The following is a 27,480-nucleotide window of genomic DNA, read 5'->3' as shown; positions in this document are numbered from 1 at the left end:
TTACTCTAATTCTAATTGGCTTACAAGTTCCGTCTGTTTATTCCAAATGCAGTAGTTGTGATACTGCCTCATTCCCTACCTATCACTTAGGTGCACGCATGCATTTCAGATTGTGGAGGGCAAGCGACTACTGGAAAAAGAAAGCATCTGCCACTGGTACAGATATTAGTAAGCAATTTCAGGAGCTACATTCTTCTGACAGATTGCTAGGGACGGCTCCCTTGGGAAGTGCGAATGTCATGACTGCAGAATCCTTCACGTTACCTCACCTCTAGGTTGTACCCAGGGCCCACAGCCACCGCGCGGCGCCGCCAGGAGTCCCGCTGGCGGGCAGCTCCCACCACCTCAGGGCGCCAAGGCCCGCGGGAGCCACCAGCACCACCGAGACCGGCAAAGCACCACCCTACACGCACACAAACACCCGCCAGGCCGCCTGCCCCCGCTGCGCAGGCCACCGCCTCCACGCGGCGACAGCACTTCGCGCACGCGCTCCTTGCCGGCGGGAAGACCCACGAGCATGTTCTGCGCGAGCTAAACCCAGAGCTCTCCTTCCTCAGCGCGCATGCGCCAGACGCGCGGTTTCCCCGGCAGCGGGGATTGTTTTCGGCTAAACCACCTGCGCGGCGCTGCGGAGGGGGGGAAGCGTTGCGTAAGGGAGAGCCCACTGACTGGGGAGACGGTGAGGTGCCACCGAGGCGGACGGGCCTGATGTGAGTGATGTCTTCATGCCGCGGGCGGGTGGGCTGGAAAGCGGGGCCGCGGCAAGCAGCGGACGGCTGGGGTCCGGAGGCGGGCAGATCGGGATCCGCCTCCAACCCTCTGCTGTCTTTCCCCGCTCCCCTTGGCGGTCGGGGGTCGGCGGTGGATGCGGAGCGCGCTGTGACGCAGCCGTTGGTGCGCGCGGGCGGTGCTCGGCACGGGTGGCGGCGTGGAGCGGACGGGCGGGCCTCTGGGCGCGGGGGAACCCATCGATGGTGTCTGAGCCTCCTACAGGCTGAGCAGCCCTAGGTTCAGCCCCTCGGTTAGCCTTGTGTGTGCCGCTGGCAGTGTTGGTTTGTGTCCCTCTCGCTGCCGCCGCTGCCCCGTGAAAAGGGAAACTGCGCTCTGGAAACGCTCACAGTAGTCTGCTGATGGGAATTACCGTTTGTCATCGTGATTAATAAGGCAGAGACTTGAAATGAAGTAAGCAATGATAGAAATCTGTGCTTCCGCAGTGGGAGCTGAAATCCATAGTTTTGCCAGCAAGACAGCAGCTTTTCTTTCAGCCTTCTCAGGCCCCAAGCGTAATGAGAGAAAAAAAAATTCCTCAGTTACTGTGAGGCTTTTTGGTGTGCTAATGCCAGAAAGTCAGAGAGCATTTTGTCCCATCCCTGGAGGTGCTCAAGGCCAGGTCGGATGGGGCCCTGGGCAGCCTGAGCATGTGGGGGCAGCCCTGCCCATGGCACGGGGTTGGGACTGGGTGGGCTTTAAGGTCCCTTCAGACCCAACCATCTTGTGGTTCTGTGATCGACTTTTAAAAATAACCTCTCAAAGTAGTGTGAACATAAGGTATTTGCAGGCATGTCTGCGCAGCTCTCATGGGCTGTTTTGATAGGCAAGTTCATAGATACTTGCATGGCATCAATAAAGATGGCTGTCAGCTTTCTTGACTTAAATACTAAATTTTTGTGAATAATGCCCCTGCTTTGTAAACTCATATTTATCATTAGTAAAAATGAACAGATTTGACTCAGTATTATGTTCCTGTATAATTCTGCATTAAAGCTTTTACATGAGTCTAGAAGTAGTGGTCTGTAGAGATACCTGAATGAGATCTTGGTAAAATCCAAGATCTCCTGCTGACCTCACCTAAAGGATGAGACGTAAACAAAGAGCTGCTGGAAGATTTCTGAATTTCCATAATATAATACAATTTATACAAAATGTGATGTGTTATAATATAGATTGCTTTTGAGTTTGTTATTCATTTATTAATAAAAGCACAGGGTAAAGTGACATGTTTTGTGTTGAGAATAGCTGGATTGTAGTTGTAGAATATAGTGATTCACTGTACTGCAAATGTGAAAAAAACAGAAATTGATGCAGAATCAGTTAGAAGTAAAGGTGAAATATTAGAGAAGAGCAAGTTGATTTTTTTCTGGAAGGTCTCCATTGGTTCTTGAAAGATTTCATGATTTATTTTTCCTGGTTATTCCTGATGGCTGGAATATACTTCTGTTCCCAAATCTGCATTTTTGTTGTTCTGGGATTGCCTTACGTTAATTAACATGGAAAAGATTAAGTCTGGTCAGGCAAAAGTAACATTTACCAGATTAATCTCAATGAGTTTATTTTAGGTTGGGTGTCAGGAGGCAGTTCTTTACTATGAGAGTGGTGAGGTGCTGGAACAGGCTGCCCAGAGAGGTTATGGATGTCCCTTCCCTGGAGGTGTTCAAGGCCAGGTGGGATGGGGCCCTGGGCAGCCTGGTCCAGTATTAAATGTGGAGGTTGGTGGCCCTGCCTGTAGCAGGGTGGTTGGAGATTCGTGATCCTTGAGGTCCCTTCCAACCTGGGCCATTCTGATGGCTTGTGGTTGTTGATCTCTAATGTAAGGTTAAATCTCTCCTATTTTAAGATGATGTTATATAAAGTAAACAGTTCTTATCCCTGTTGATTAATGATCTATATTTATACCAGTCTAATAATTGCTTTAAGCATGTCAGATGTCATGTAATTCTGAACTAGAAATGTGTACGAAAGAAAAGCACTGTCATTATAGGCTTTAATCTCAATTTTATTGAGCTAAGATGGTAGATACTTTTTTTCTGAATGCTCAGAGGTAAATGGAAAATGATGCAGTCCCTGGTGGATTTGTCAAATGTATGCATTTCACAGAGACTACTGGTCACGTAAGATGAGCCTGGCCTTGGGAAAGGTATTTTTTCCATTAAGAGGAAAAGTATCTGCAAAATTAATTTACCTGCAGGTTGTTTTTTTTCGTTGTTGTTACGTGACTCACTTATCCTTTGGCTATAAAATGTATCCGTACTTGAAGTAGGTTTGTACTGTACTTACTGCACTGCTTTGCTCTATGTCATCTTGTATTTTTTGTTCTTATGAAGTACGCTTTATCATTTCATTTGATTTCATAATTATATTTTTGGAGAGGTGGGTGAAATCAATAAACGAATCATAAGAGAATATTACAAATTCCTGCAACTCACAGTGAATGATTCCAGTGTTAGCATGCAAAGTTTTGTCACTGTATTATTTTCTACTCCTTCAAATTATGAGTATTTCCTAGTTTATGATGAACTATACTTTTAAAATGGCCATTTTGTATAACAGTAGACATTTCAAAGGCAGACGTACTTTCAGTAGTGTTTTCTTCTTTCATTCCCTGAAAGAATAAGGCATTTGTGTTACTTCACAACAGTCACTGTTTAATTGTACTGATGAAGCTTTGCTCTACAAGTAGGAAGATTTTTAGTAAGGGAAAATATTTGTACCCTGGGTGAAAGGATGAAGCAATATTACAGAATGGATCATTTCCTGTGGAGTCATTTTGGTCATCCTTGGGCATTTCAGATGTTCTTACGTTTTGGGATGGTTAGTACACAAAACTAACAACATTTGCCAACTGACTAAGCAGCACTTATTTAACCTCAAACCAACCCATACACTTTGCCTATTTTTTTTTTTTTTTTTGTTTGTTTGCTCGTTTCTTAATTTGGTTTGGTTTTGTCAGTTAACAGACCAAGCTACTGTAAGTAACTGAAAGCTTGTACCAGAAGGGGCTAAGGAAGAAGCAAATAACACTGCAAGAGACAGGAAGAACCTGAGGCTACCATAGTGCAGATGCTCAGGCACATAATCTGCACCAACTCCTGATCTGTATACAAGTATTGTTCAAGAGAGTGCTAGATGGTTTGGATTGAAGCTGTTCCAGGGAGAATTAATCAGTATAGTAAAATTTACCAGTACATCTTAATTTACTAGGACTGTTGTATTCTGGGTCCTGTGAGTCCTACATAACATAGGCTTTGTTATGTAGGAAGAACTTGGAGTTCTTGCCTGACATGCTATTGGAAAGGTAGGTAGGAATGATAGTGTATTGCATAGAAGGCCAAGGGAAACACAATGCATTTATAGGTTGTAGGAAGGTAGGTTTCATTAGTTCCACTGTTTACAAACTAGCTTCTTTTTTTTTTTCTTTTTTTTTTATTATACAACTGTTATGATTACAAGGAAGCAAAATTGCTTCTGACATGTTCTTGGCAATACCAAGCAAAATATTCACAGGTAGACCAGTAATCTCAGAAGAGCTGAACTCACCTAACTACTGAAGGGGCTCTCTGGCTATGCAGCACTCCTCATCAGGAAAAAGCCTAGGCCTAAGAGATATTCTCCCTACAGTGGCTGGCCTTTACATGAGTCCAGGGCAGCTCTACCCTGGGTCCAGCCCTTCTGGTCAGGTGGGGAACACAGGTGCAAACAATGTAGTTCTGCCCCCTGGGCCAGCCACCCCTTCATCAGGTGCTCCATCAACAATTCAAGCCCTGACCTAGCAGTTCCCCTACAACAACATTCTCATTTTTCTTGATGAGGTGATAAATGTGTGTAATATTTTTATTTGCCTTCCAGCTTTGTTTGTATTGCATTTTCAAGCTTTTCTCCACAGCCAGGAGGGTGTAACATTTTTTTTCTTCACAGAAATGTTTCATGTAATTGCTTGTCTACTTCATACAAATACTTAAACATAACATGTAAACATAAATATTTATAGAACTGCACTAAAGTTAGATTTGCTAACAACTGTGAATCTTTTTCATTGTAGGCTATCACTTGGCTAAAATGGGACTTCTTTAAGATGCTATCAGATAGGAGTCTGATTAGGGAAGTTTCAGTATAAATGACTTCATATAAATGAAGTGTACAGTAGGGGTACTTGTTCTTTGAGGGCAGCACTACTGAAATACTTGGCTATTCAGAAAAATATATTTAACTTGCTATAGCTTTTTATTTTTTTGCTTTGAAATAACAAGTATTGGGTGCTGGTATTTGACAGCAGAGAACTTGTAATTTAGAGAAATACTTATTTCTAGACTGTCTGAAAGACCTGTACTCATACTTGATGTTAATGAATATGCATTCAATTTGTAGCTTCAAGTCCATGGACTAGTTGTGTTATTAAAGTTGTTAATTACTTTGGAAAAAAAAAAAAAAAAAAATGAATCCTGAGGAAGAAGCAGCTGTTCTGTTGAGCCTCCTTTAACTGAGGACTGAAAATGCCAACAGGTAAGAATATTTGTGTTTAATTTCTGATGTGTATTTTAATAGATAGAACTATGTGATAGGAGCTTCTTCTGTTGATGAATTTTTAAGCTGCATTGCTTTCATTTTATTTTGTTGGTTGTATCTGGTTTTTGAAGTACTGTTTTTTTTTTAGTTTGTTTTTTGTTTTTTTAATTTGTCTGCTTTTTTAAATATTTTAATTACTGTAGTAAATATGCTTTAGCTGAGGACTCAGTAACCTTTTCTGGTGGTGTGCTGGATTACATTTTAAAGTTAGCTATAAATTAAGCATTACCTGGGCATTGGGTGGCAGAGCTAGAACACCTGCTACTTCAAGGGTCAGAATGCTGCTGATAACAATATTGTGGTTCAGAGAAAGGCAGAGGCTCTCAACATTAGCTGATTTCAGATCCATAGGTGCTTCTTCCTCTTGCAGATTTGTTTCAGGCTCAGTAAGAACCCAGGGCAGCTCCTTTTCCCAGAGACAGTATGTTAACCTCTTTTATCAGGGTACCTCTGCTCTTAAATGATGAGGGCAGTCGCCTGTGCTCTGCTTTGGCTAGCCCAAGGTCTTTTGCTGATCCTGATGTGTGTGCGGTTCAAAAATCTGCTTTCTTCAGGAAACAGATTAAAAACTGTGCCAGTTTCATCAGTGAGTAGCAGCCGTGTTTGTACCATGTTGCCAAGTAATCCTCTTGCAGTTTACACTGTCAGTGGAAATTCTTAACTGAATACTAAACACATTTCTTGGTAACTTTTTTCCTGATAAAAATAATTACTGCCTCCTGTCATGTTAAAGCACTTTTGTAGGAGTAGTGGTTTTCGAATCATAGGCTAATTTACTTTTTTCAGTTGAAAGTGAGGCGAAAGCAAAAACCAAAGTTCGCTTTGAGGAAATCTTCAGACATCATGCTGGCCTGGCAGACAAAAAGAATTCAAGGAAAAAGAAGTCCCACTCTCAGGAGAATATTGTGGTAAGTTTGAATGCATCCAGCTTTTGGTTAGCTGCCTTTCTCAATGGAAAAAGACCAGGAAAATGTACTTCAGAAGTGAAATGTGCTGAAATACAGTTTATACTCTGAACAAAATGCTTACATGCCTTTTGGCTTAACGTGGGTTTTATTTGTTGTTTACATACCAGAAGTTTTACTTCAGCGGCATGTCAGAATTATTTGGTAAGTAATCTTGGAAAGGAATAAATGATATGTGCACTCATTTGAAGTCTGTCAGTACTTTTTCCCATTATGTTTTTTTAAAAATTGTTGCAGTTTTTAAATTCTCTATTGACTTCAGTAGGAATCTGAATGATAGAATAATGTGGGATTGTAGCCATAACAGTATTTGGTTTTGAGAGTAATACAGATGTGTAATACATCTGTGAATTGAGAACTTATAAGAACTTAGATCATCATCAATTTCATTCCCTAAAGTTACTGATACAGGAATTTACAAACAACAGTAAATGGTACTTGAAATGTTTTTTCATTTTTATCTCCATAATAATGTATTTTTTGCATTTGCTGAACTATGCTGCTTTACCTGTGTCGCTGCATGTGTACTTATGCAGTACGCCCATTTTAAAGATCATGCCTTAGCTTACGACTTGCAGATTATGATTGCTTCTATCAAGATGACCGCATGGTTAGATGACTTCTTTGTTTGTGGCATGTCTCTAGTTAAAAGAACCCGAAAGATTCCTCTGAGTTTATATCATAACATTTTTCCTGAACAGAAACATAGTGTTTGAGTCCTATATAATCCCAGCTATTGATGACGATTGGAATTTCCAAGGAAAGGAATTTGCTTAAAAGACAAGTTTTTTGATTTTTTTTTTCTTCTTATTTTCTTCCTGTTAGGTTTTATGCTATCTTTTTTTCTAGCAGTTGCATCCATTCCACACGTTGGAAGTGAAAGTTCATTCTTGTGTAACTTGTTAAAGACAATGGAATGCTATTTTATATAATCTCAGATCTTTACATATATTTGTTATTTATTATGTGACTACTAAATATACTTAGAGATAAAACTTAAAGTTGTCTTATAGAAGCGTAAGTTTGTCGTTTGATCATCTGAAGCTAGTATTTATGGGTACGTATATATGTATTTACTTTGTGAGCCTTGGAGCATGTATTGGGTTGTCAATAGTATATACAGAGAATCAGTGTGATGTTTAAAATGTAAAAAAGCCTTTTGCTTTGCTGGCAGGTGGAACTACAAGAGTACTCTGTTTTTAGGTTTACTTCAGTAGCAAGGAAGGAAAAAGCATCTGTGCTAAGTTGTTATGTATTACAGGTTTTGAAACATAGTATGTAAACATTGCCACAGTTAAATGCAGCTAGTAACAGCTTAAGAAATTAAGTGTCAGAACATCCTTTTGAGTATCTCAACCATGCTTACATTTTGAACAATGCCTCTCCATTGCTTAAATAGTCCCTGATGCAATCAGAGACAATTGGAACTATGGCCCTGTTCTAGTTCTAAGGTAATCGAGAGAGGATCACCAAGCACTGTATTGCTGTTCTGAAGATCATTCCCTATGAAAAAGAAATACACACAGTGGATGAAGATTGTTCTACATTGAAGCTCAGTGCATTACTGGCTATTAAATTACTTAAGCCAGCAGTCACAGCTAACAACTCCTTGCAAGGTTACCATCATTTTCTGATATAAGACTTCTGCAAAAGTGATACTAAAAGTCCTGCTAACACAATAATACAGAAATATTCTGCAGCACAAATGTAACTATATGGGTATTCTGATGCTGGTGGAGTAGATGACCTTTAAAGCTACTTCCAACCCAAGCCATTCTGTGCTTCTATGAAACATGATTATTTTTTTTTAATTTGTAAATTTTAAGGACAATGTGTTTTTGAACACATAATTGCATATTCACATGCAACTATATACTACTCACATAAGAATCTAATGCTTACTTTGGTTTTTAAGTTGGTTTTCAATTAAAATGTTTCTGATGTGAAAACACTACTGTTTTGGAGTCAGCTAGAAATGCTTGAAGTACAATCATGGTGAACAGAAGCAAAAGCTGCTACACACCAAAAAAGGAGCATTTTTAGTATTAGTGTGAGTGGAGCTGTGAATTTAAACCAATCAAAAAACTAAACAAAAAAGAAAAATTGAGAACAATATGTATTGAAACCTTGCAGTGACAGTTTTGAATATTTCCTTAAAGCCTGTCAAAGATTTAAGAGCTCACGTTGATATTTTCCATGCTGCATTTAGGTAGGAATTTCTATGAGTGATTCAGCAAATGCCTTTCATTTCTTTGTGAGAAATAAATGTTTGTGAGAAAGCAAGAGAAAGAGATGGTGAGATTTGTCTGGTTCTCTGCCAGTTTTGCTCACTTCATATAACAACTGTATGGAGTATCGGATATCTTTAAGTAATGTGAAATTCATCAGTGATGTTTGTCTTTGTGCCACATACTTGCCATAAATGGTTTCCCAGGTTTGATAAGAAACAGGTCATAGCTGAGAGCATGTTTCCACTGGAAATGTCCCAGGCTGCTGCTTTTGTTCTTACCAAACCTAGTCTTTCTTAAAGTAATAAAACCTTTTCTTCGTAGTCCAATGTTTCCTTGAGATCTGAGTTTGGAACTGCAGGAGGTTGCTGTGATTTTTAATTGTCAGATGTGATAAAGAGACTGCTCACCTGCTGCATTCTATGTTGCCTATTAGCAGGAGAGAAAGGAAGCAGTCTGACTGGAAGGGGAGAAGCCATGGCAGTAGGGCAGGATGAGTTTCAAGACACAACTCATAGGAATGAAGGGATTGTAATGCAAATGGATATAGATGTCAGCTGTGGCTGATGAAGATCTACTTTGCTGCTTAGTAGCCAGAGGTGCAGTGGCTCTGACACCTCCAGGCAGGGCTGAAAAAGCAAGACGTCAAGACACAGTCAGGAAAGGAATTTGCTATTAACCCTTCCAAGGCTAACAGTCTCTATACTTATTTTTCCCTCCGTTGTACCTCTTATTACAAGTTATTAGAATGAGCTAAACGTCATATCAAGCAAGGATTTAATACATCTATGTCAGTATAGATTTTCTGGTAGAAAAGAGGATATAAAACTAACAAAAAAAAAAAAAAGTCTTTGAAGTTTTCTACCAGGTGATAAACAAGACTGAGTCAAGAAATTCTTTCCTAGTCTACAGCCTAACCAGCTGATAATACTGAGATGAGCATACATTGAAAACTAAGATGTTATATTCAAGGCAGGACTGCATTATGTGTGTCCATTTCAGGCTTTCTTTTTACTATCTCACTGCAAGCAGAATCAGTGGCCAGCTCAGCCCTTCACTGAGTTGGCAAGTGCTGGTTCTTATTCTTTGGAGGTGTATCTGTGTTGTGGGAAGACATACAGTTGCCCATGTAATGCTTGATATCATGAGCAAAACCAGTTTGTGTTTCCAGGTTTCCACACACACACTTGAGAAGTTTTTTATAAAAGAAACTGCTGTCAGCTCTGGAGTATAGGTGGCAAATGAAAAGTACCTGAGTTTAGCTTGTGTGTTAGCCAGCCGGTGTGCATTTGCCTGTGCCCGACCCTCTCCTGTCAAATCAGCTGCACAAGCAAACCTGTTCTTGGGCAGGTAGCTTCCTCTGCCCGGTTATCCTAATGTGACAGTCCTGAAAAAAGCCACCTTGTTTGTTCTATGCTTTAAGCTGATGAGGTCGGGACCAGATGTGCTGGAGTTATTCCAAAGGTATCACTGTCCTCTGAGCTGCTTTTCCACATGGGGTGCTTTTTCTAACTTGGATCAAGTGTGTTATACATAGACAGTTGCTCTTTGCTGATCTCCCATGGTTCTGCTTTTCAGATAGATGATCTTTCTAGCAGTGACTTCTTGTCTGTCCAGCACCCAGTCTGATGCAAGTGATGTTTTAATTACTTTTTGTAATTAAATTGTATGTGTAGAAAACATGGCCCAAGCTAAGATCACACAGGCTGTGTGTCTGAGGAACTGCTTTTTTTATGTTTTAAATTTGCTTTCACAGTGACAAATATGTGTTGGAGCAGCTGAATCTGACACGAGGTGGTGCTGGTCTCTGCTCAGAGAGGCTATCCCTGCAGCTCTCTTGCTACTAGCATTTTACCTTGTAAGTTTAGTACAAGGCTTGATGGAGTAATGATCTATCAAAGGCTAACAGTCAACATGATCTTCTTTATGGTCCCTGAAGCTTGTCTCTAACTTGCATTTTAAAAGGGTGAAAATATTTGTTTTCATGCTGCATGTTGTTTTCCAGTCTGTCATAGTGTAAAGCATACTTATGCAGTATACTTACTGGAGTGGACTTACTGGTTTCTTTTTGCTAGATACGCATGAGTCATTTGAAAACATATGAAACTGTACTGAAGGTGAAGTGTCCAAATACACTTTTTTTTCCAGTGTGAATTATCTGTTGTCTTTCAGTCTGTCACTTGTTAATTTTAAATATAAAAACTATTATATCCTTGATTTTACTTTGTGTAATATTGCTGAAGAGATAACATAAAGTAGTATGTTCATCCTTAGAACATGATTTTATTACATTTCATATTCTTTTCATTTATAGCTTGACACTTTTAGAAGTAACATCGATCTAACAAAGGAAAGTGGGCATGATGAAGCAATTATAAACAACACGTACAATCCTGAAGAAGAGAGTCCCCGATTTACAAAAAATAAACTCAGAGAGAAAGCATCAATCGCAGAGAAAATAAATAACGATGTTGTTAGTGGAGAGACGAGCAAGCAAACAAAGTCTAACAAGAAGAAAAAGAAATCGTTGTTACAAGAACAATTTAATGAGGAGGAAAATTTATGTGAGGCTGAATTGGAGAGTTTTGGAAAAAAGCTTAATGATTTTCCAAAGAAAAAGACAAAAAGTAGATCACAAACAGACATACCTCATCAAGGAGGTGATGGAAAGGCAAAAAATTCCTTCACTGAAGTGAGAAATGCAATTGAATTAGAAGAGGAAGAAGAGCTAATTCAAGCCTATCAGTTGCATGTGGCTGAGAATGAGATAAATGCAATTAAAAAGAAAATAAGGATGAAACTTAAAGAACAGGTGTCTGAATTTACCTCTGCTGTTCAAAGCAATGAAGTTGCACTGAGTGACGAAGTGGGCAAAAAGAAGAAAAAGAAGAAAGAAGTAGCAGTTGTATGCAAAGCTGAAACAAGGTATTGTGATAAGTATACCACTTGTGTATGAATCTTCAGCAACATTTTTCATATTAAGATAGTCAATCAGGGAGATTTTGTGTTTATGCGTTAAGTGGTGAGATAACTGGATAATTCTGTTATGAAATAGATGTTACAGAACACTCTTGACATTAATATTAAACTTATGGATTCTGAATCTTCCATACAGTTTTTCCATATGTCACAGAATGCAATTGTTGACAGTAATCCATTACCTTGCAGTGCAATGTCCCTTTCTGAGCTGCAGCATCATCCAGCAGAAGGTAATAATGAAAATCATTTATTGGAAAGAGAATTTGTATCAGAAGAACAGAACCTGGAGGAAAGCATGGAAAAACAGAAACCTAAAGCAAAGAAGGTTAAAAAGAAAACCAAAAAAGGTCTGCTAGCAAAATGAATGGTGTGCTGCTATATCCAAATCACTTTGTTGTTTTTTTCCTTTTGTTTCTCATGTAAATATTTTGCCACTAGTACTCCCTCAATAGTGGTTGAGACTGGAATTGGAGTTGCATCTGTTTCTTTAAATAGTTGTATTTTTTTGCTTCCAATTCTAATAATCAATTGTAAGGAAGTTAATTTTGTGTATCAGTATATAATCTTGAGAATTCATTTACTGGAGTTAGTTTTAAAATTGTGAAGATGTTAAGTGTATTTTAGGAATAATATAGAATTTTATATATATATATACCCTAGCTTTATATATTACTGTTTAGTTTCATATTCTGATTACCCTTTGATTATTTAATCACATCTTACTTTATAAATGGCGTATTATCGCTGTTTTAACCTGTTGCCCAGTTCAAATGTAAGAAATACATTTTTCAGGTAGCACGTAGTCATGCTGGAGAATTAATTTCCTCAAATATTGCAGAGTCCAAAATAGGAAGCAATTTTTTAAAAAAGGGGCATTACACAAATTCCTGTTTTGCTAACTATTAAGGATGGCAGTCTCTCTGTAACTTCTAAATTGGGATGTTCTTCAGCAGGTGTTTGGTAGATTCAGGGAGAGTGCACTAGAGAAAGCATCAGTCATTGCTTATATAGTTTTTAAAAAATAAAATAAAATTATAGGCCATAGCCCAGGACAGGTTAGTGAACTATATCAATTTTAAGTAATTCTGGCAGAGAAGAGCTTATGTCAGTCGAGAGGAAGACCTCTGGTTTTGAATATTTTTAATAGAAATAGTTTACATGCATTTATATATATTCTTTCAATCGTGTTTTCAATTGTGTTTAAACTGTAACCTTGTTGCAAATTTTATGATGAACATGAAATATTTTTACTCATTAAGCTGCTACATTAATCTCTGAGTTTTGTTGTTGTTTTTTGTTTGTTTCTTACTGTTTATAGAAGATAACACAGGAGTTTCTGCAGAAAATGATGAAGAAATGAGGACTTCAGAAATTTCAACTCAGTCTAAATTTGGTTCTGATGATGATCTTGTGTTGGGAGTTTATATCCATCGATCTGATCGACTTAAGACTGATCTTGTATCTCATCCTGTAGTTAAAATCCATATCGTTGATCAGAAAAGTGGCTTATATGTCAAAAAGGAACATAGGTGACTTTTGCTTAGTAAACTGTTTCTGTTTGTGATTATTATAAATACGTATGTTTTTTTCTCCTGTTAAAATGGATCATGAAAATAACTCTGAAGCTTACGAGGTCTCTTGACAGCTTCTACATCTCTGATAATGCATAATAATGCTTACAGTAAATTAGGATGATGTTCATTCTTTTTTGACTCTTTAATCTGTGCTATTTTTTTTATTGCTTTTAAGGTCTGCATGTTTACCACACTGTTTATTCTGTATTCTTTCCTGAGAGACAGTGTCTCAAATTTTCTTGGCTCAGATGCCAAATTAGAATAAGCAAACAAAACTCTTGTGGTGTAAGCAGCATTTGCCTTTTCATTTCCATAAAATAATTTCTAAAATCTTTAAGTGAAGTTCAGTCCTTTACATTTTTCTAATGACTTCTGTTACTTCCTTTCACTGTTATTATCCATAATTATCCTAAAAAGCAAATTCTAACACTTTTTATGCCATAGACTCTATCAGAATCATTATGCATAAATGTGGTCACAGTGGCATGATTGTTAGAATTTTTAAATTTACTGTGCCACTTTCTGTGTACATCGCCAATTGTTTTAATCTTTATGTTTTTTGATTATTTTTTTCCCTAAAATCAAATGTTATCTTATATTTTTCCTTGCTTTCATTAATCAAAGTTACTGTTTTGTTTGAGTTTTGTGGTTTTAAGACATTAAAACTATTATAACTTTTTGGAAATTTTTATACAGGGAGAGGAAAGTTGTGTCTTCCAACGAGGAAGAGCAAATCGACCACATTCTTCCTATTATGACACAGCCATATGACTTTAGACAGTTTAAATCAACAGTCCCAGATTGGGAGGAACAAATCATATTTAATGAGCGCTTTAATTATTTTATTCAAAACACTGAGGAAAGCCCTCAAGTAATTCTGTTTTTTGAGGTAAGATGAAATATTTCAATGTTTTGATTGTTTTGATTTTGTAAAGTTTGTGTGTAATTCAAGAGTGTATATATGGCTTATTCAAGTGTTTTATTTCAGTTATATTGAATTACAAGTGAAGCTTTAATATACAGCATTAAGTGGATGTTTCAAAAAGTAACATTGGTGTTTTTAACACCACTTATAAATAAGTCAAAAAAACCCTGATCTGTAAGAATCAAGTTTTCTTATGAACTCAGCTAACAAACTCAATGTAAAGGCTCATTAAGATCACTTCAAATCATGAGGGGTGATACCACATAAAAAAGATAACACTTTCTTTTCTACATTCATATTTGAAACATTGAATGGCTTGAGTTGGAAGGAATGTTAGGTTTTCAACCCCCTTGCTGTGGGCAGGGTTGTCACCCACCAGATCAGGTTACCTAGAGCCTCATCCAACCTGGCCTTGAATGCCTTCAGGGATGGGGCACCCACAGCTTCTCTGGGCAGCCTGTGCCACTACTTCACCATCCTCTCAGTAAAGAATTCCTGTCTAGCGTCTGATCTGACTCTCCTTTTTCGTTTAAAAGTGTTCTCCCTGGTCCTGTCACTATGAGACTAAATAATATATATCTTTTTATAAGCTCCTTTTGAGTACAAGAAGAGCACAGTAAGCTCTTCTTAGAGTACTTCTCCTGAACAAGCCCAGGTCCCTCAGCCTTTCCGCATAGGAGAGGTTCTTCAGTGCTCTGATCATCTTCGTGGCCCCCTGGGCTGCAAGAGCACACTGCTGGCTCATGTCCAGCTTTTCATATGAGAGCCCTCAAGTCTTTCTCTGCAGGGCTGCTCTCAATGAATTCTCCCAGTCTGTACACATATCTGGGGTGGTAATTCTTGAAATATGAAAAGAAGCTTAAGTTCTTGAGGGGGGAAGGATGGGGAGAACTCGAAGACAGAGTCAATGTGCTTGCTGCAGTGTGTCTTTTCCATTGTACCAATGAACAAGCCATTGCCCTGTTTTCTATTAACATTTTAGAAATTGTAGAGTAGGTTTTTAATATAATTTTCTGCTTAAGTATTTCAATTATTGTAAAAAGTGTATACAAAGAGAGATTCTGCAGTATTTAACTGAAATTGCAAAGCTAATATATTATTTCTTTATTCCTTGTTTTTCTAATTCAAATACCTTATATATACAATCTCACCGTATGTTGGTTTTTTTTTTTTAATTTTCTGTGACACTCGTAAATGAACACGTCTAGAATTAAGAGTCTCCAGTTACTTAGCACAGATCTAACTACAGTTGTTTAAAATTCTTTGTGGGAGTTATGATAGCCAAAAGTATGACTACACCAAAAACCTGCTGTTTGAACACCATGGTTTTTGAAGTGTAACTTAGAAAATGAAATGATTGTAAGTTTTTCATATGCTTTGTAAATTTAAAGGAATTGCTATATATGAGAAGATTCTGATCTGATGAGAAAAATGAAGGCTCTTATAGGCTAACTGATGAAGTTAAGAAGGAAAATTAACTTTTTGACTGATCTTTTTCCAGTTAGATTATTTTACAGCTTGTTTTGCCTGTTAGGAATGTTATCTGTACGTATCATATATGAACTGTAGGATTTATGAAAATTATTCATGATCTTTTTCCTTTTTTTATTGAGGAAGAAGGGAGAAAAAAAAACCTGATCTTAAAGAGAAAAAAAAAGCACTTCTTTTTTAAAACAGATCATAAATAGTCATCAGGTAAATGCAAAAGGTCCTTTTGCTTCTAATTGTGTCATTGTGTGGAAGAAGGACTTTTTTTTTTTTTGTAACTGTATAAAACTGAAATCTGTAATAAATCACATCTAGTGCATTTTTAGTGGTATTTTTTTATTGCTGTAAAGTATATATTCACTAAAAGTACAGTTATATTCCTACTAATGCTTGCAGATCCTTGATTTTCTAAGTATGGATGAAGTGAGAGTCAACTCTGATGCACAAATTCAGAACTGTGGTTTCCGAAAAATCTGCTGGGCATTTCTAAAGGTATTGTGAATTTTTAAAAGAAGAAAATATTAGAAACCTTTTTAATTAAATTATATAAAATAACTACTAGTAAGTGGTAAAATGCTTTTGAATATTTCCAGGCAGTGGTGATGAAAAACAAGTCCTTTCCTGTCTGTTCGCATCCTTCCTTCTCTCTTCTCTAGATCAAGTCCAGAGGAAATTCAGTAAAGAATAACTATTTTTTCAAGAGGGTATAAAATGTGGAATAATTTCCACATTTTATTTGCTTATCAAGAGTAAGAGACTATCTTTGACAGGGAAAGTAGGAACTTGCTATTTTCAGTTGACCAGTTTTCAGAAAGACTCCCTAGCCTGATAATAAAATGACTGCCATTTTTAATTGCGGAGCTTGAGATGCTGCAGCAGTGAGATAGAGCCTGCATGTCGTGCTTTTTTAACTCTATTTAGGGGAAACTCAAGTGTCTTCGTTTGGGCTTTTAAGATCTAACAAGATTATTATGTATTTTAACCTGCTTCAGGGTTGTTCGTTTTTAACTACCTCTGTGGATGATAAATTTTGACAGCCGTGAAGCAGTCCATAACATGAGACATACAGGAGAAGATAAATGGACTGCAAGCTTACAGGAAAGCACAGGGACCTCCTGATCATTCTGTAATGATTCTTATCTCATCCCAAGATGATTCTACAAGAATCAGAATCCCCTGTCTGGCTGTGCATACAGCTAGAGCTGTGCTCCTGAATGAAAGGAAAGATGGACTTCAAGCTCATAAATACAAATAAAACTGACCTGTTCTTCATTACTGTTGCATCTGACTGCATTATCCTTTCATCTGTCTACGAGTGTAGAAGTGTCTAGATAAATGTTAATGGCAGTAGGTACACAGAATGAAAAACATAAGTGTTAATTTCTGACTTGTTCTGACAGTATGACTTAATGTTCAGAGAGGAATAGCAATTTACTTTTCTAACTCTATTTACATCAATTTCCTCTGAAGTGTGAAAATTTTTATTATATCTTCTGCTCTGAGTCAGTCTTAGTAATGCCCTGAGCTCTAGAAATCAAAGTTATCATAGAATCACAGAATTGCCCTGGTTGGAAAAGACTTTTAAGATTATCAAGTCCAACAGCAACTTAACCATTCTACCCTAACTCTAACAACCCAAGTGTGGATGAGGAGGCAGATTTGGAAGAGATTTTTTTATGGATTCACAGTCATTAAGGATTTTGGTGATTCCAGCAAATGATTATTTAAAAAAATAAATAAATAAATGAGGCTGCAGAGGTCTTCCCATCTGCAGGATATCATTGCTGTGCATGTGAAATATCCTTTAAGAACTAGACCACTAAGTGTTAGTCTTTGTGATTTCATGATTAAGGTATTTAATTATTTCATTACCACTTTTAGGAATAATAATCTTCCCCAGAGGAAAGTGGATTTCAGAATTTATGCTATGTTTATTTGTAATATTAGAAATAATGAAAGATTTTTATTAGTTTTGTTTAAACATTTGTAGTGGAAATGTTAAGTCATGGCCTGAACCAGTGATTGAGCACCTGGTGGGAAGGTAGTGCCAACCTAGGGGAGCTCAGGTGTATGCAATGCACCTGAGTGACTGGAAGGAGTGGAGCCAGGATTCACTCCCTCCCAGGTGTCTTTTAAGGGTTGGCAGTGGAGGTAGGGTTATCTTGCTGGAATTCCTGGTTGCCTAAGGCTTTCTAATGGTGAACAGCGTTTTTACTTTTATTTTTTTGCCGTTGTTTCTGCATCTATGCCTACTGTGCTTGGGCTTATCCTCGCTTGCTGCAGCCTAGACCCTTCTACCTCACTGTCACTGCTGTGTTTTCAATCACATTACAGCATTACACACTTCTCTTTTTAATTGCATTTACAGCTTGTTGGTGCAAATGGAGTTCTAAACGTTGATGGAAGACTCCGTCTGCAATTGTATTACCCACCTTCAAAGACCAGGTCACATTCAGACGTTGTTGAAGTTTATGACTGGTGGGCAAAATGTCCTAGAAGTCGTTACCCATCAACTTTATATGTTACTGTAAGAGGCATAAAACTGCCAGATCATGTAAGTTAAATTTTATATATTTACTGGTACTAGGCTCCTACAGAAAAATCTGTGTAAATAGCTTCAGTGTGTGTCTCATATGTGTGCATGTATATAAATGCTAGCTTTGTGTGTAGAATGTAAAATAGTACATAACTAGCTATAATACAACTCTGCATCTTAAGATATTTGTTCCAAACTCAGTGCTTTGTGGCTATCTTTGGAAAAATAGATGCTTTCTCCCACTTGTAGCATTGCATATTCTGCCATTGACAGAAAATTCAGGGTATTTTCTGGAAAACAGATATTCCTTCTCATTAGGAGAAATGCTTTTTTTAGTCACTGGACTCATGCAAATGTGTAAATTCTGTGAGAGGAACAGTAAGTCACTTACTTATGAATTGCTTTAAATAAATTCCCTAATATTTGAATCTCATGTATGAGATTCTTTCCAGTCTCTTTGTTTTTTCATCTGTAAAAAAAACAACCCACTTGAAGTTAAAAGTACTTCCGAATCTTTTCAGATAAGATACTGTTTATTTTATGAACTTTTTCCCTAATAATTAATTTTTTTTGCCTTAAGGTTGCCCCTTCTTTCCATTCTATGGTGGCTGTTCAACAGGAACAAAGTAGTGCAACACTGTGTGAGCTCCGTGGGGAGGGATCTAAAAGATCATGTGAAGTCAGTTCTCTAGAGGAGAAAAAAGAGCAGCTGAAGTGGTCAAGGCTTCCTGGACAGGTGAGGTGTTTTATTTTCCTTTTGAAGTAAAACATAATTTAAAGTTTTATTACCTCTTAATAGCTTTACCTGTATGATGTGTTATGAGGCATTAAAACATGAGAAAGAACAAAACAACACTACTAAAAGCACAAAACGCAAAGATCTCTCTGAGGTAGCAGAGAAGGCACAGCTTCCAACCAATGTAGTTCATCCAACTGTTTTTCCCAAAAGAGTCAAGTGTTTTCATCTTCAGAATTCTCTAGGAATCTGAAAGGCTATTCAGGTAAGTAAGTAAGGAAAGTAAGTAAGTTAGGAAGACAGTTCTCAAGCTTAAGCTAAATCGTACACCTACTTTAAAGGAGAACACTTCAAGATATCTAAACCTTTATTTCCTAGTAATGTTTGCTCATTATAATCCTAAAGAATAGGTAAGACTGTTTCACAGTGCAGATTTTCTTGCTACAAATGGCAGGTTCCCTGAAATGTTTATTCATGTTAATGTTAATTTTCCAAAAATTGCCATTCTGCAAGTAAGTGTTTATTCAAAGAAAAATCCTAAGAATATTAGTTTGCAATAAAAATAAAATTGACAGCTCCTTTATTCTTAACTAAACCTTTGTTACCAACGGTGATCTGTTTTGTGATATGATGTCCACTGAAAACATTTTTGTAATGTTAGGAGGATGTTGCTCTGATACTAAAGCCAATGTTTTTCTAAAAAAAAATATATATATAATCATTCAAGGTTGTTATTTTCTTTGTATACAGAAGAATTATTTTAAGAATAAATTATCTTTAAAATATATTTTTATCTGTCTCCATAAATATAGATAGATGATATTTTTCCAAAATGCTCTACTGTGAACTGAGTTTCCTATGAAATATTTTTATATGAACTCAAGCTATATGAAGTGTAAGTAAAATGTGTGGGTTTTTTTTGAAGCTGAAGTTGATTCAACGTTGTAATCTTTTAATTTAAAGAGAGGTTAAAAAGAAAAAATACACTTCCTCACATATATAGTTTTTACCAAGATGCATTTACTTGTATTCTTAAGTGAAGAACATATACTAAATTATTTCATAAGCAGATCATAAGAATATTTGTATATTTTAAGTGCATAGAAATCTGTTCATTTGTCATTCTGAAAAATAAATCAAATTTAGGTTAAATAGTCAAATGACTATTCTGGTTTGTTTAGTTTCTCTTAAGTTTTGAATTTAGTTTTGAGGAAAAAGCCCATGGATAAAAGAGGAGGTGTTTTAAGAGATGATAAAACACTAATACCTATATAACTTTTTGACAGTTAAACATTGGAAAAATATTAATAATAGGGAATTACAATACCGATGAGGAATGCTGAAGGTGATTTGGCAGACCAAACTTTTGTGTGCCTGTAATTAGTTTTCTGAGTTCACACTGCAGCTATTAAATTACTGAAAGTTTTACTTAGACTACTTAATGAAACTTGAGTTGCTAACTCCATAGCATATAATATGAAGGATAGTCATAGCTAAGTGTATCTTAAAATGAAGGACGTTTTCTTTTTAGTTTTCCTTGAGTTTTAAAGACTTGTCAGTTGTATAGTCATTTCTGTTAGACAAGCTAAATGTGGTGGAAGTTACACAGAACTCCCTCTGTTTATGAGGTTGATTTTTTTTTTTTTTTTTTTTCTTTTGAATTCCCTTCAAATATTAGTAGTTTTTGAAAACTTATGCAAGACAAGAGCTGAGAAAGTGTTTTGAGTGTTGTTCAGTCAATATTTATAACTCTGTAATCCCAATTCTTGTCTGAAAAGCTAGGCTTGTCGCATTCCAAACAAACATCTGTTTTCACTGCGAGGTGGAGATATGGGCTGTTTCTGTATTCGTTTCTCTCACGATGGAAGAACCCTGGCAGCAGCATGTGCAGGAAAGAATGGCTATCCCATTGCTTGTAAGTTAAAACTGTGGAGTATTTTTCTATAACTAATGTACTTTATCTTAACTGTGGTTTTAATAATTTAAACCTGTTGGGCCCAGTATCTGAAGAGTTAGGAAGGGTTAAGACATCTGTGACATCTGTGAACCACTAGATGGAAGTGTATGCTTGCTGTCCATGCACATCTAGCAACTGTTTGTTAATGTTTTCTGAAAATGAGAATGTAAAGAAAATAAACTAACTTGTACTGGCAAAAACTCAGCCTCAGGTTAGACTAATCTTTGCTTTATTTGTGTACAATTGATTGTTAATGCTTTCAAAATGTTTATTGTTCTATTTAAACTTTCATTAGTGTATGAAATTCCTTCTGGACAGTTCCTGAGAGAATTCTATGGTCACCTTAACATAGTGTATGATCTTTGTTGGTCAAAGGACAGTCAACACCTTCTTACTGCATCGTCTGATGGTACTGTCAGGTACGTATGATAGAAATCTTCTGGTAGATAGCTTCAGCAGCATGAAAGAAAGTGACACAATTTTGTGTGTATATATTTGAGAGTAAAACTTTCACAAAAAATAGTAGTATCTAAATGTAAAGCCCAGCAAACCAATGAATAAAAAAGGCTCTATATTTCAAGAAATCATTGATGCAATTGGAATATTCTGTCCTTGCAGAAACTGACATTGTGTACTCTACATTAAACTTGCAAATTTGTACCTGAGGCAGGAAATAGAAAATCTAAAATTTGTGAAATGTGTTTAAATCTGCCATTTTGCATGTATGTAAATTTTGATTTTTCTGGATATATAGCTAAACATTGCAACTTAAATTACCGTAATTAGAATTGGACTGTCTTATTTCAATGTCTGAATGTGTAACAATTAAAAAGTGTACTACCATGCGGTGTTAACGCTAAAATCCTAATCTGTTTGAGGTTTAGAAGCAAAACTCTCAAAACTGTAGAAAACAGGAAAATATGCCCATGACACTGCAGAATTTTGTTATGAGCAACTTCATAGGTTTTCATAGGCTTTTTTTTTTTTTTTTTTTTTTAAGTTCTTCAGATCCCTATCTGTTGCTTCTGTTATGCAATTCAGTAATGCTACAGGGAGTTGCATAATTAAAATACCAGAAGAATTGTTAAATGATATATGTGTGGAGCTTTTTTGCTATCCCCCTATCTTTTTCTGTGTATGAATAAAGAGAATATTTTGTTTATTTTATTTGGACTGGGGTAAAATAAGGTGTTGTTTTTTTTATATTACAGGAGGTGTCAGTTTCAGTTGTTTATATTTATTTGTATGAATGCCATGAATGTTCCTAAATTCTTGAATTTGTGGCAGCAAGATGAAACTGCAGCCATCTACCTCCTTTTCTGTGTGCTGTGCGTAGTCATAGTATGAGTTATTTCCTGTGTTTATTGTCCACTGCCTTCAAAGTGACTCAGTTCAGGAAAGAATTTTCTTCTTTTTCCCTTAATGTTGGAATTACTTGACTTTTGAAACATATTAGAATTAAAGGATGAGCAGGGAAAGAACCTTTGTTATTTTAAAGTCATATTAGTTTATTACCTGGATCATCACTCAGAGAGTTGTACAAAAGGCTGAAGGGAAAACTCAGAAGTTAATCCTTCTTTATACAATGTCTTCTACTGGCAATGCTGCCTTAGAGCCTACCTAAGCTTTAATATCTCATTATTTCTGAGCAATAAATAAGCTTTTCTGCTGTTAGAGCAAAACCATTCTAAGATAGGTTTGTGACTTTGTACATTAAGTTGCAAGTTAATAGATGTACTCTTAGGGACTGTAACTTTGTAATGAGCTCACCTCAGAGTGATACTAGAATTCTTCAGCATTCACTGGAAACAAAGCCTCAAACTAAGCACTCAAACAATTAGATTCCACGTTGTAACTGTGTGCTCTCTGCAGTGTGCTATCTGCCTCTATTTCATAGTCCGTGTACCATTGCATTTATGGGTTCATCTTAGGAAAAGGCTTAACAGATGAGTATGAAACAACACTTCCTAAGAAAAACTTGATATTGCAGCTGTGGATAGTGAAGGACAGGAAATAAACTCGGTTCTTACTATGCACTTATCTGAAGAAAATGTCTTTGAGATCATGATCGCCACTGTATGGTAGATAATTGCTTTTAAAATTTGCTGGGTTTTTAATTTTTTTTTATTGGTTCTGAATGCGCGTTTGTGAGTTGTGCTTTTATTCTTTTTTCACTTCTATTTTGTTTTTCTTGTAATGATACCTCACTTTTAATAATGTGTTTATAACTGAAGAAAGGAAAAAAAAAAAACCAAGCCATTCCATGAAATACCTGTTGTATTTTAAAATGTGCAAAATATCCGTTAATTAAGTACAACTGAATTTACCTAGAAGACAGAGTATTATGTGAGGTATTAGATGTACCTTAATTCTTGTTTGAAAATAGCTTATTAGAGGATTATATGTGGAACAAATTGGGATGATTAAAAATGGCTGTTAAGTGTTTGCAAGCATTTGACTTTAGAACCACTAGCATAAAGCAAGGCATCAGTTTTACCCATGTATATGATTGCTTTATTCAGTAGATATCCTAACATTTTTTCCTTTTAGAATGTGGAAGATTGAAACACAAGTTGCATCTGCAGTGAAAGTTTTCCCTCATCCTTCATTTGTTTACACTGCTAAGTACCACCCAGTTTCTGACTCTTTGGTGGTGACAGGATGTTATGATGCTGTAATTAGAATATGGAATGCCAGTGTGAAAGAAATCCATGGGCAACTGCTACAAGAGCTTGATGGTCACAAAAGTTTCATCAACACGCTTTGTTTTGATACTGAAGGTATATACCTGGTATTACTTCTTCAAATATTACTGGTCTTCAACTGAAGACCAGTTTTGTGCAACTTGATTTATTTCCTAGAAGCAATGTGAAATGCTATGATAAAATCATTTTAGTTCTGTTTGTAATTAATATATTAGTATTGTGTGTTATTTGGAACTACTTTGGATAAGCACAAAGGGACATGTAGTTCCTGATGTAATTGAAGGGTAATCAGGAATGGTAAGCATAGAAAAGATGTAGTCACTCAGCAGTGATGACTGGACAAATTTTGATAGCCATTTAAGTTTGTATTGTCCCTGTAACTATCTAATATTTGCTGGTTAATATTTTGTATATATTGCAGCAAAAAAATAGCAGAAGATAAAGTACAGATACTGCTATTCAGAAGATGCAAATGCAAAAGTATGCAGGTGGAAAGCCTGGTAGCTAGTGTAAAGAGTTAAATAGGGGGAAAAAAGCATGTTTGGATAAGGAATTGAAGAATTACGTAATCATTTAAGAGCAGAAGCAGGAAGTTTGAAACCAGATTGAAAGAACTCTCAGCACTTGAAAAGATTACGTGATCAGAACAGTAACAAAGACAGATGCTCCGTGTTGTTTGAAGTTGCCGACTAGAAACAAATAAAAAATAGAATAACAGAAATAAGACTGAGAATTTTAATGCTCAGCTGAAGTGGAAAGGTGGTGAGATAAGAGGGCAGAGATTAGTTCAAATGTTGTGAAGAATGTTAACTGGTAGATTAACAGCTGAAAGTGGGTAGTGTCACAGGTGCACTGACATAATTCTCTGTTTGGTGGGGAGAGTTGAAAATAGGTGAATGAATAATGTACTTGAAAGTATTTGACTTTGGGTATTAGTGACTTCCTTAGTAGTTGTGTGATTCGTTTTTGGAAATATTATTGGTTATAGTTACTAAGTAGAGGAAAATGTTGCGTTTTTCCTAAGCAGAATTTGTGCCTAAGTTAAGATCAACTATTGGAACGTGTTCAAGTTGCTCTTGGGGAATATATAGATAAGCATGAGATGGTCATCACTATCATTCACTATCAATAAAAGCTGGGGAATTAAGGGATTGAGCAAAGCCCTGTGGAAAAAGACTTAGGACAACTGGTGTCAGACTGAATAGCGATGTATCTTCTCAGCCCAGAAACCAACTGTATCCTGGGCTGCATTTTAAAAAAAGAAAAAAAAAAAAAAAAAAAAAAGTGTGGCCATCAGGATGAGGGAGGTGATCCTCCTCCTCTACTCTGTGTTGATGAGACTTCGCTTGGAGTACTGCATCCAGATGTGGAGTCCTCACTATCAGAGAGACATGGACCTGTTGGAGTGTGTCCAGAGGAGGGCCACAAAAATGATCCAAATGATGGAACTCCTCTCCTATGAGTACAGGCTGTAAGAGCTAGGGCTGTTCAGATTGGAGAAGGCTCATAGGAGACCTGAGAGCAACCTTTTGGTATCTGAAAGGAGGCTGTAAGCAAAAAACAGACTGACTCTTTAGCAGGATCTGTTGTGGAAGGACAAGGTTTCAAACCTTGTGAAAGGAAATGGTTTCAAACTGAAGGAGGGAAGATTGAGACTGAATATAAGGAAAAAGGTGTTGTTTTTTGTTGTTGTTGTTTTTTAACTATAAGGGTTGTGAAGCACTGGAGCTGGTTGCCCAGAGATATAGATGACCTGTCCCTGAAGATATGCAAGGACAGACTGGAGGGGACTCTAAGCAACCTGATCTAGCTGTAGGTGTCCTTGTTCATTGGAGAAGGGTTGGACTACGTGACCTTTAAATGTTCCTTCTAACTCATGATTCTCTGTAACACTCACTGAGCTATGAATGTTCATTTTTAGCATATGAATAGAAAATGAATGAATTTAATAAAATTTTTAGCATCCTAGTGTCTAACTTATTTGCTAAATCTAGTATAAGCAAAATGTATTTTGTACTGATTATGTCATAGCAAAACATGAAGTAATTTGTTTTTGCCTATTTCTGAAAATAATAGAAGCTTTCTTTTTGTTCATAACTCCTTGTCTTTATTTGTTCTTTTGTATGCTTTTCTGAGACGATATTTTTATTTCACAGGGCTCCACATGTTCTCAGGAGATAGTTCAGGACTGATAATAGTTTGGGATACATCTGTGAAAGGAAGTTCTCAATGCCTGTTTCAACACTGGAGAATTAATAAAGTATACAGGTTTCTTAAACTAGCATTGTAATTTTTATGTAAAGTGTTGCAAATCTAGTCACTTGATTAGAATTCACTGTTTAACTGGAAATAACTTGTTAACAATACAAAATCATGTTGTGATTCATTGACAGCATTTTTTAATTATTTCACATGTTTAATTTTGGCATATAAAACATGAAAATGCTTGAGGTTTAATAATGTCATATTAACAGATATATGTGAATTCATTAGATTTATTCACTAGAGAAAACAGCACAGTCACTTTTGTTAATACCTTTGAGGCCTACATTTTCCTTAACCGAATAGAATGAAGAGAGCAGGAAAAGAGCAATGGAAGAGAAAAAAGAATAATAATGTTTACGAACTTGAGTATTAAAACACAACTTCTTCTCATCTTTCTGTAGGAAATAAAAGAAAATGATCTTAAAGGAATCCCAATAAATCATTTGGAGGTGCATCCAAATGGAAGACGTTTATTAATCCATGCCAAAGACAGTACCCTGAGAATTACTGATCTCAGAATGTAAGTAGATTTGGGTATTACTGTATAGTTACTTTTATTTTAAAATTTTCCTAGTGGAGAAATTGGATCCCATAAAACTGCTAGATGTATGATTGTGAAGAAGAAAGATGTCCTAATAATTAAAGGTTAGAAATATTAGTGTTGGAAAATCATCTCAAAACACTGTTGTATTTTGTAGGCCTTCTGTGTGAGGTTGGGTATGCCTTTTAGAATAAAATTGCTAAAAATGACTAGATGTCTTAAGCTCCAGAGTCAACATGAAAAATAACACTCTAATCTCCTGAAGATTGTATTCCCTTTTAGAAATGAAATCTAGGCCTGAGAGTAACTTTGAAATTTTAACACTCATATATTTCTCTTAGTTTCATATTGGGAAGTGCCTGGAAAAGTGTAATGAAGATTGTCATCATATATATTGAATAATGCAATTATGTACATATTATGGTTGTTTTGAGCAGGTGGTGATATTTTTTTAAACTTAATTCTTGATTACTTTCTTCTTTTAATAGTTGTGAATGTAATGCTCTACTAATAGATTGCAAGAAATGAGGTTGACAAAATCACTGGAGTTAGTGAGGTTGGATGGGACCTGAAGAGTGTCTAACTCAACCCCACTAATCAAAGGACAAGAGTAGGTTGCTCAGGGCATTGTCCAATTGTGTTTTGAATGTCTCCAAAGAATAAAAGTCCGTGACTTCTGTAAGCAGCATGGTCTAGTGTTTGTACATCTTCAAAGTATGAAGGAAAAAAAAAGCTTAGGTTGTAAATGGAATATCATATATTTCAGCATGTGGCAGCATGAGAAACTTGTAATGGCCTACTTCCTCCAGAGATCTCACTACTGGATGTATTGGATTGTGTGTTTGAGCTGGCTGAAGGCTTTCTAGTCCTAAAAGTGACTCTTTATTTGTTACTGTAAATGGTAAATTATAATGACTGTGCTAGAAGGTTAAACTCAATGAAAGCCTGAAATCTGTAGATGAACTGAAATAACTTGTAGCCTTTTTTTTAAAGTTGATGTTGATGTCCTATCAGAACCATTTCAGAATCGTGAAGAGAGTTTAGTTTCAGAGAGAAAATTGGAGATGCATATTTAATCTCTATAAGGAGTTAATGTGATATGCAATTGCACAATTGTTTTAAGTCGTCTTATCGGTAGAATACAGCACACCTTTAGCCATGTATTCCTAGTATTTTCTGTTTATCAGCTCTAGAGATCTTTGCAGGGTAAGTCAGATCAGTGAACTGATCCAGCTGAAAAT

The 27,480-nt window shown here is 36.5% G+C and overlaps 1 protein-coding gene across 8 annotated transcripts in view; it reads left to right on the top strand.

Moving 5' to 3' along the window:
• Window positions 1-502: 502 nt before the first annotated feature.
• AHI1 (Abelson helper integration site 1) overlaps window positions 503-27,480 on the top strand; it is a 107,509-nt gene continuing 80,531 nt past the window's right edge. For 4 of the 8 annotated variants that reach the window (XM_048936732.1, XM_048936726.1, XM_048936733.1 and 1 more), the window contains exons 1-15: window positions 4,509-4,595; window positions 5,143-5,277; window positions 6,127-6,248; window positions 10,848-11,458; window positions 11,702-11,859; window positions 12,831-13,041; window positions 13,783-13,975; window positions 15,896-15,991; window positions 17,868-18,053; window positions 18,616-18,771; window positions 20,554-20,686; window positions 21,024-21,147; window positions 23,279-23,508; window positions 25,590-25,693; window positions 26,100-26,218. In XM_048936732.1, coding sequence (XP_048792689.1) covers window positions 5,268-5,277; window positions 6,127-6,248; window positions 10,848-11,458; window positions 11,702-11,859; window positions 12,831-13,041; window positions 13,783-13,975; window positions 15,896-15,991; window positions 17,868-18,053; window positions 18,616-18,771; window positions 20,554-20,686; window positions 21,024-21,147; window positions 23,279-23,508; window positions 25,590-25,693; window positions 26,100-26,218 — 2,453 coding nt within the window. In that variant the 5' untranslated portion in view covers window positions 4,509-4,595; window positions 5,143-5,267. Of the gene's footprint in view, window positions 711-963; window positions 1,183-4,508; window positions 4,596-4,636; window positions 4,704-5,142; window positions 5,278-6,126; window positions 6,249-10,847; window positions 11,459-11,701; window positions 11,860-12,830; window positions 13,042-13,782; window positions 13,976-15,895; window positions 15,992-17,867; window positions 18,054-18,615; window positions 18,772-20,553; window positions 20,687-21,023; window positions 21,148-23,278; window positions 23,509-25,589; window positions 25,694-26,099; window positions 26,219-27,480 lie in introns of those variants that run through there. The other 4 variants (XM_048936728.1, XM_048936729.1, XM_048936730.1 and 1 more) reach the window with 4 other exon arrangements.

The sequence above is a fragment of the Lagopus muta genome, chromosome 2, assembly GCF_023343835.1.
Source record: "Lagopus muta isolate bLagMut1 chromosome 2, bLagMut1 primary, whole genome shotgun sequence".
In the NCBI taxonomy this organism is placed as follows: Eukaryota; Metazoa; Chordata; class Aves; order Galliformes; family Phasianidae; genus Lagopus; species Lagopus muta.
Note: the sequence above shows the minus strand (reverse complement) of the source record. Positions and strands in the feature narration are given on the sequence as shown.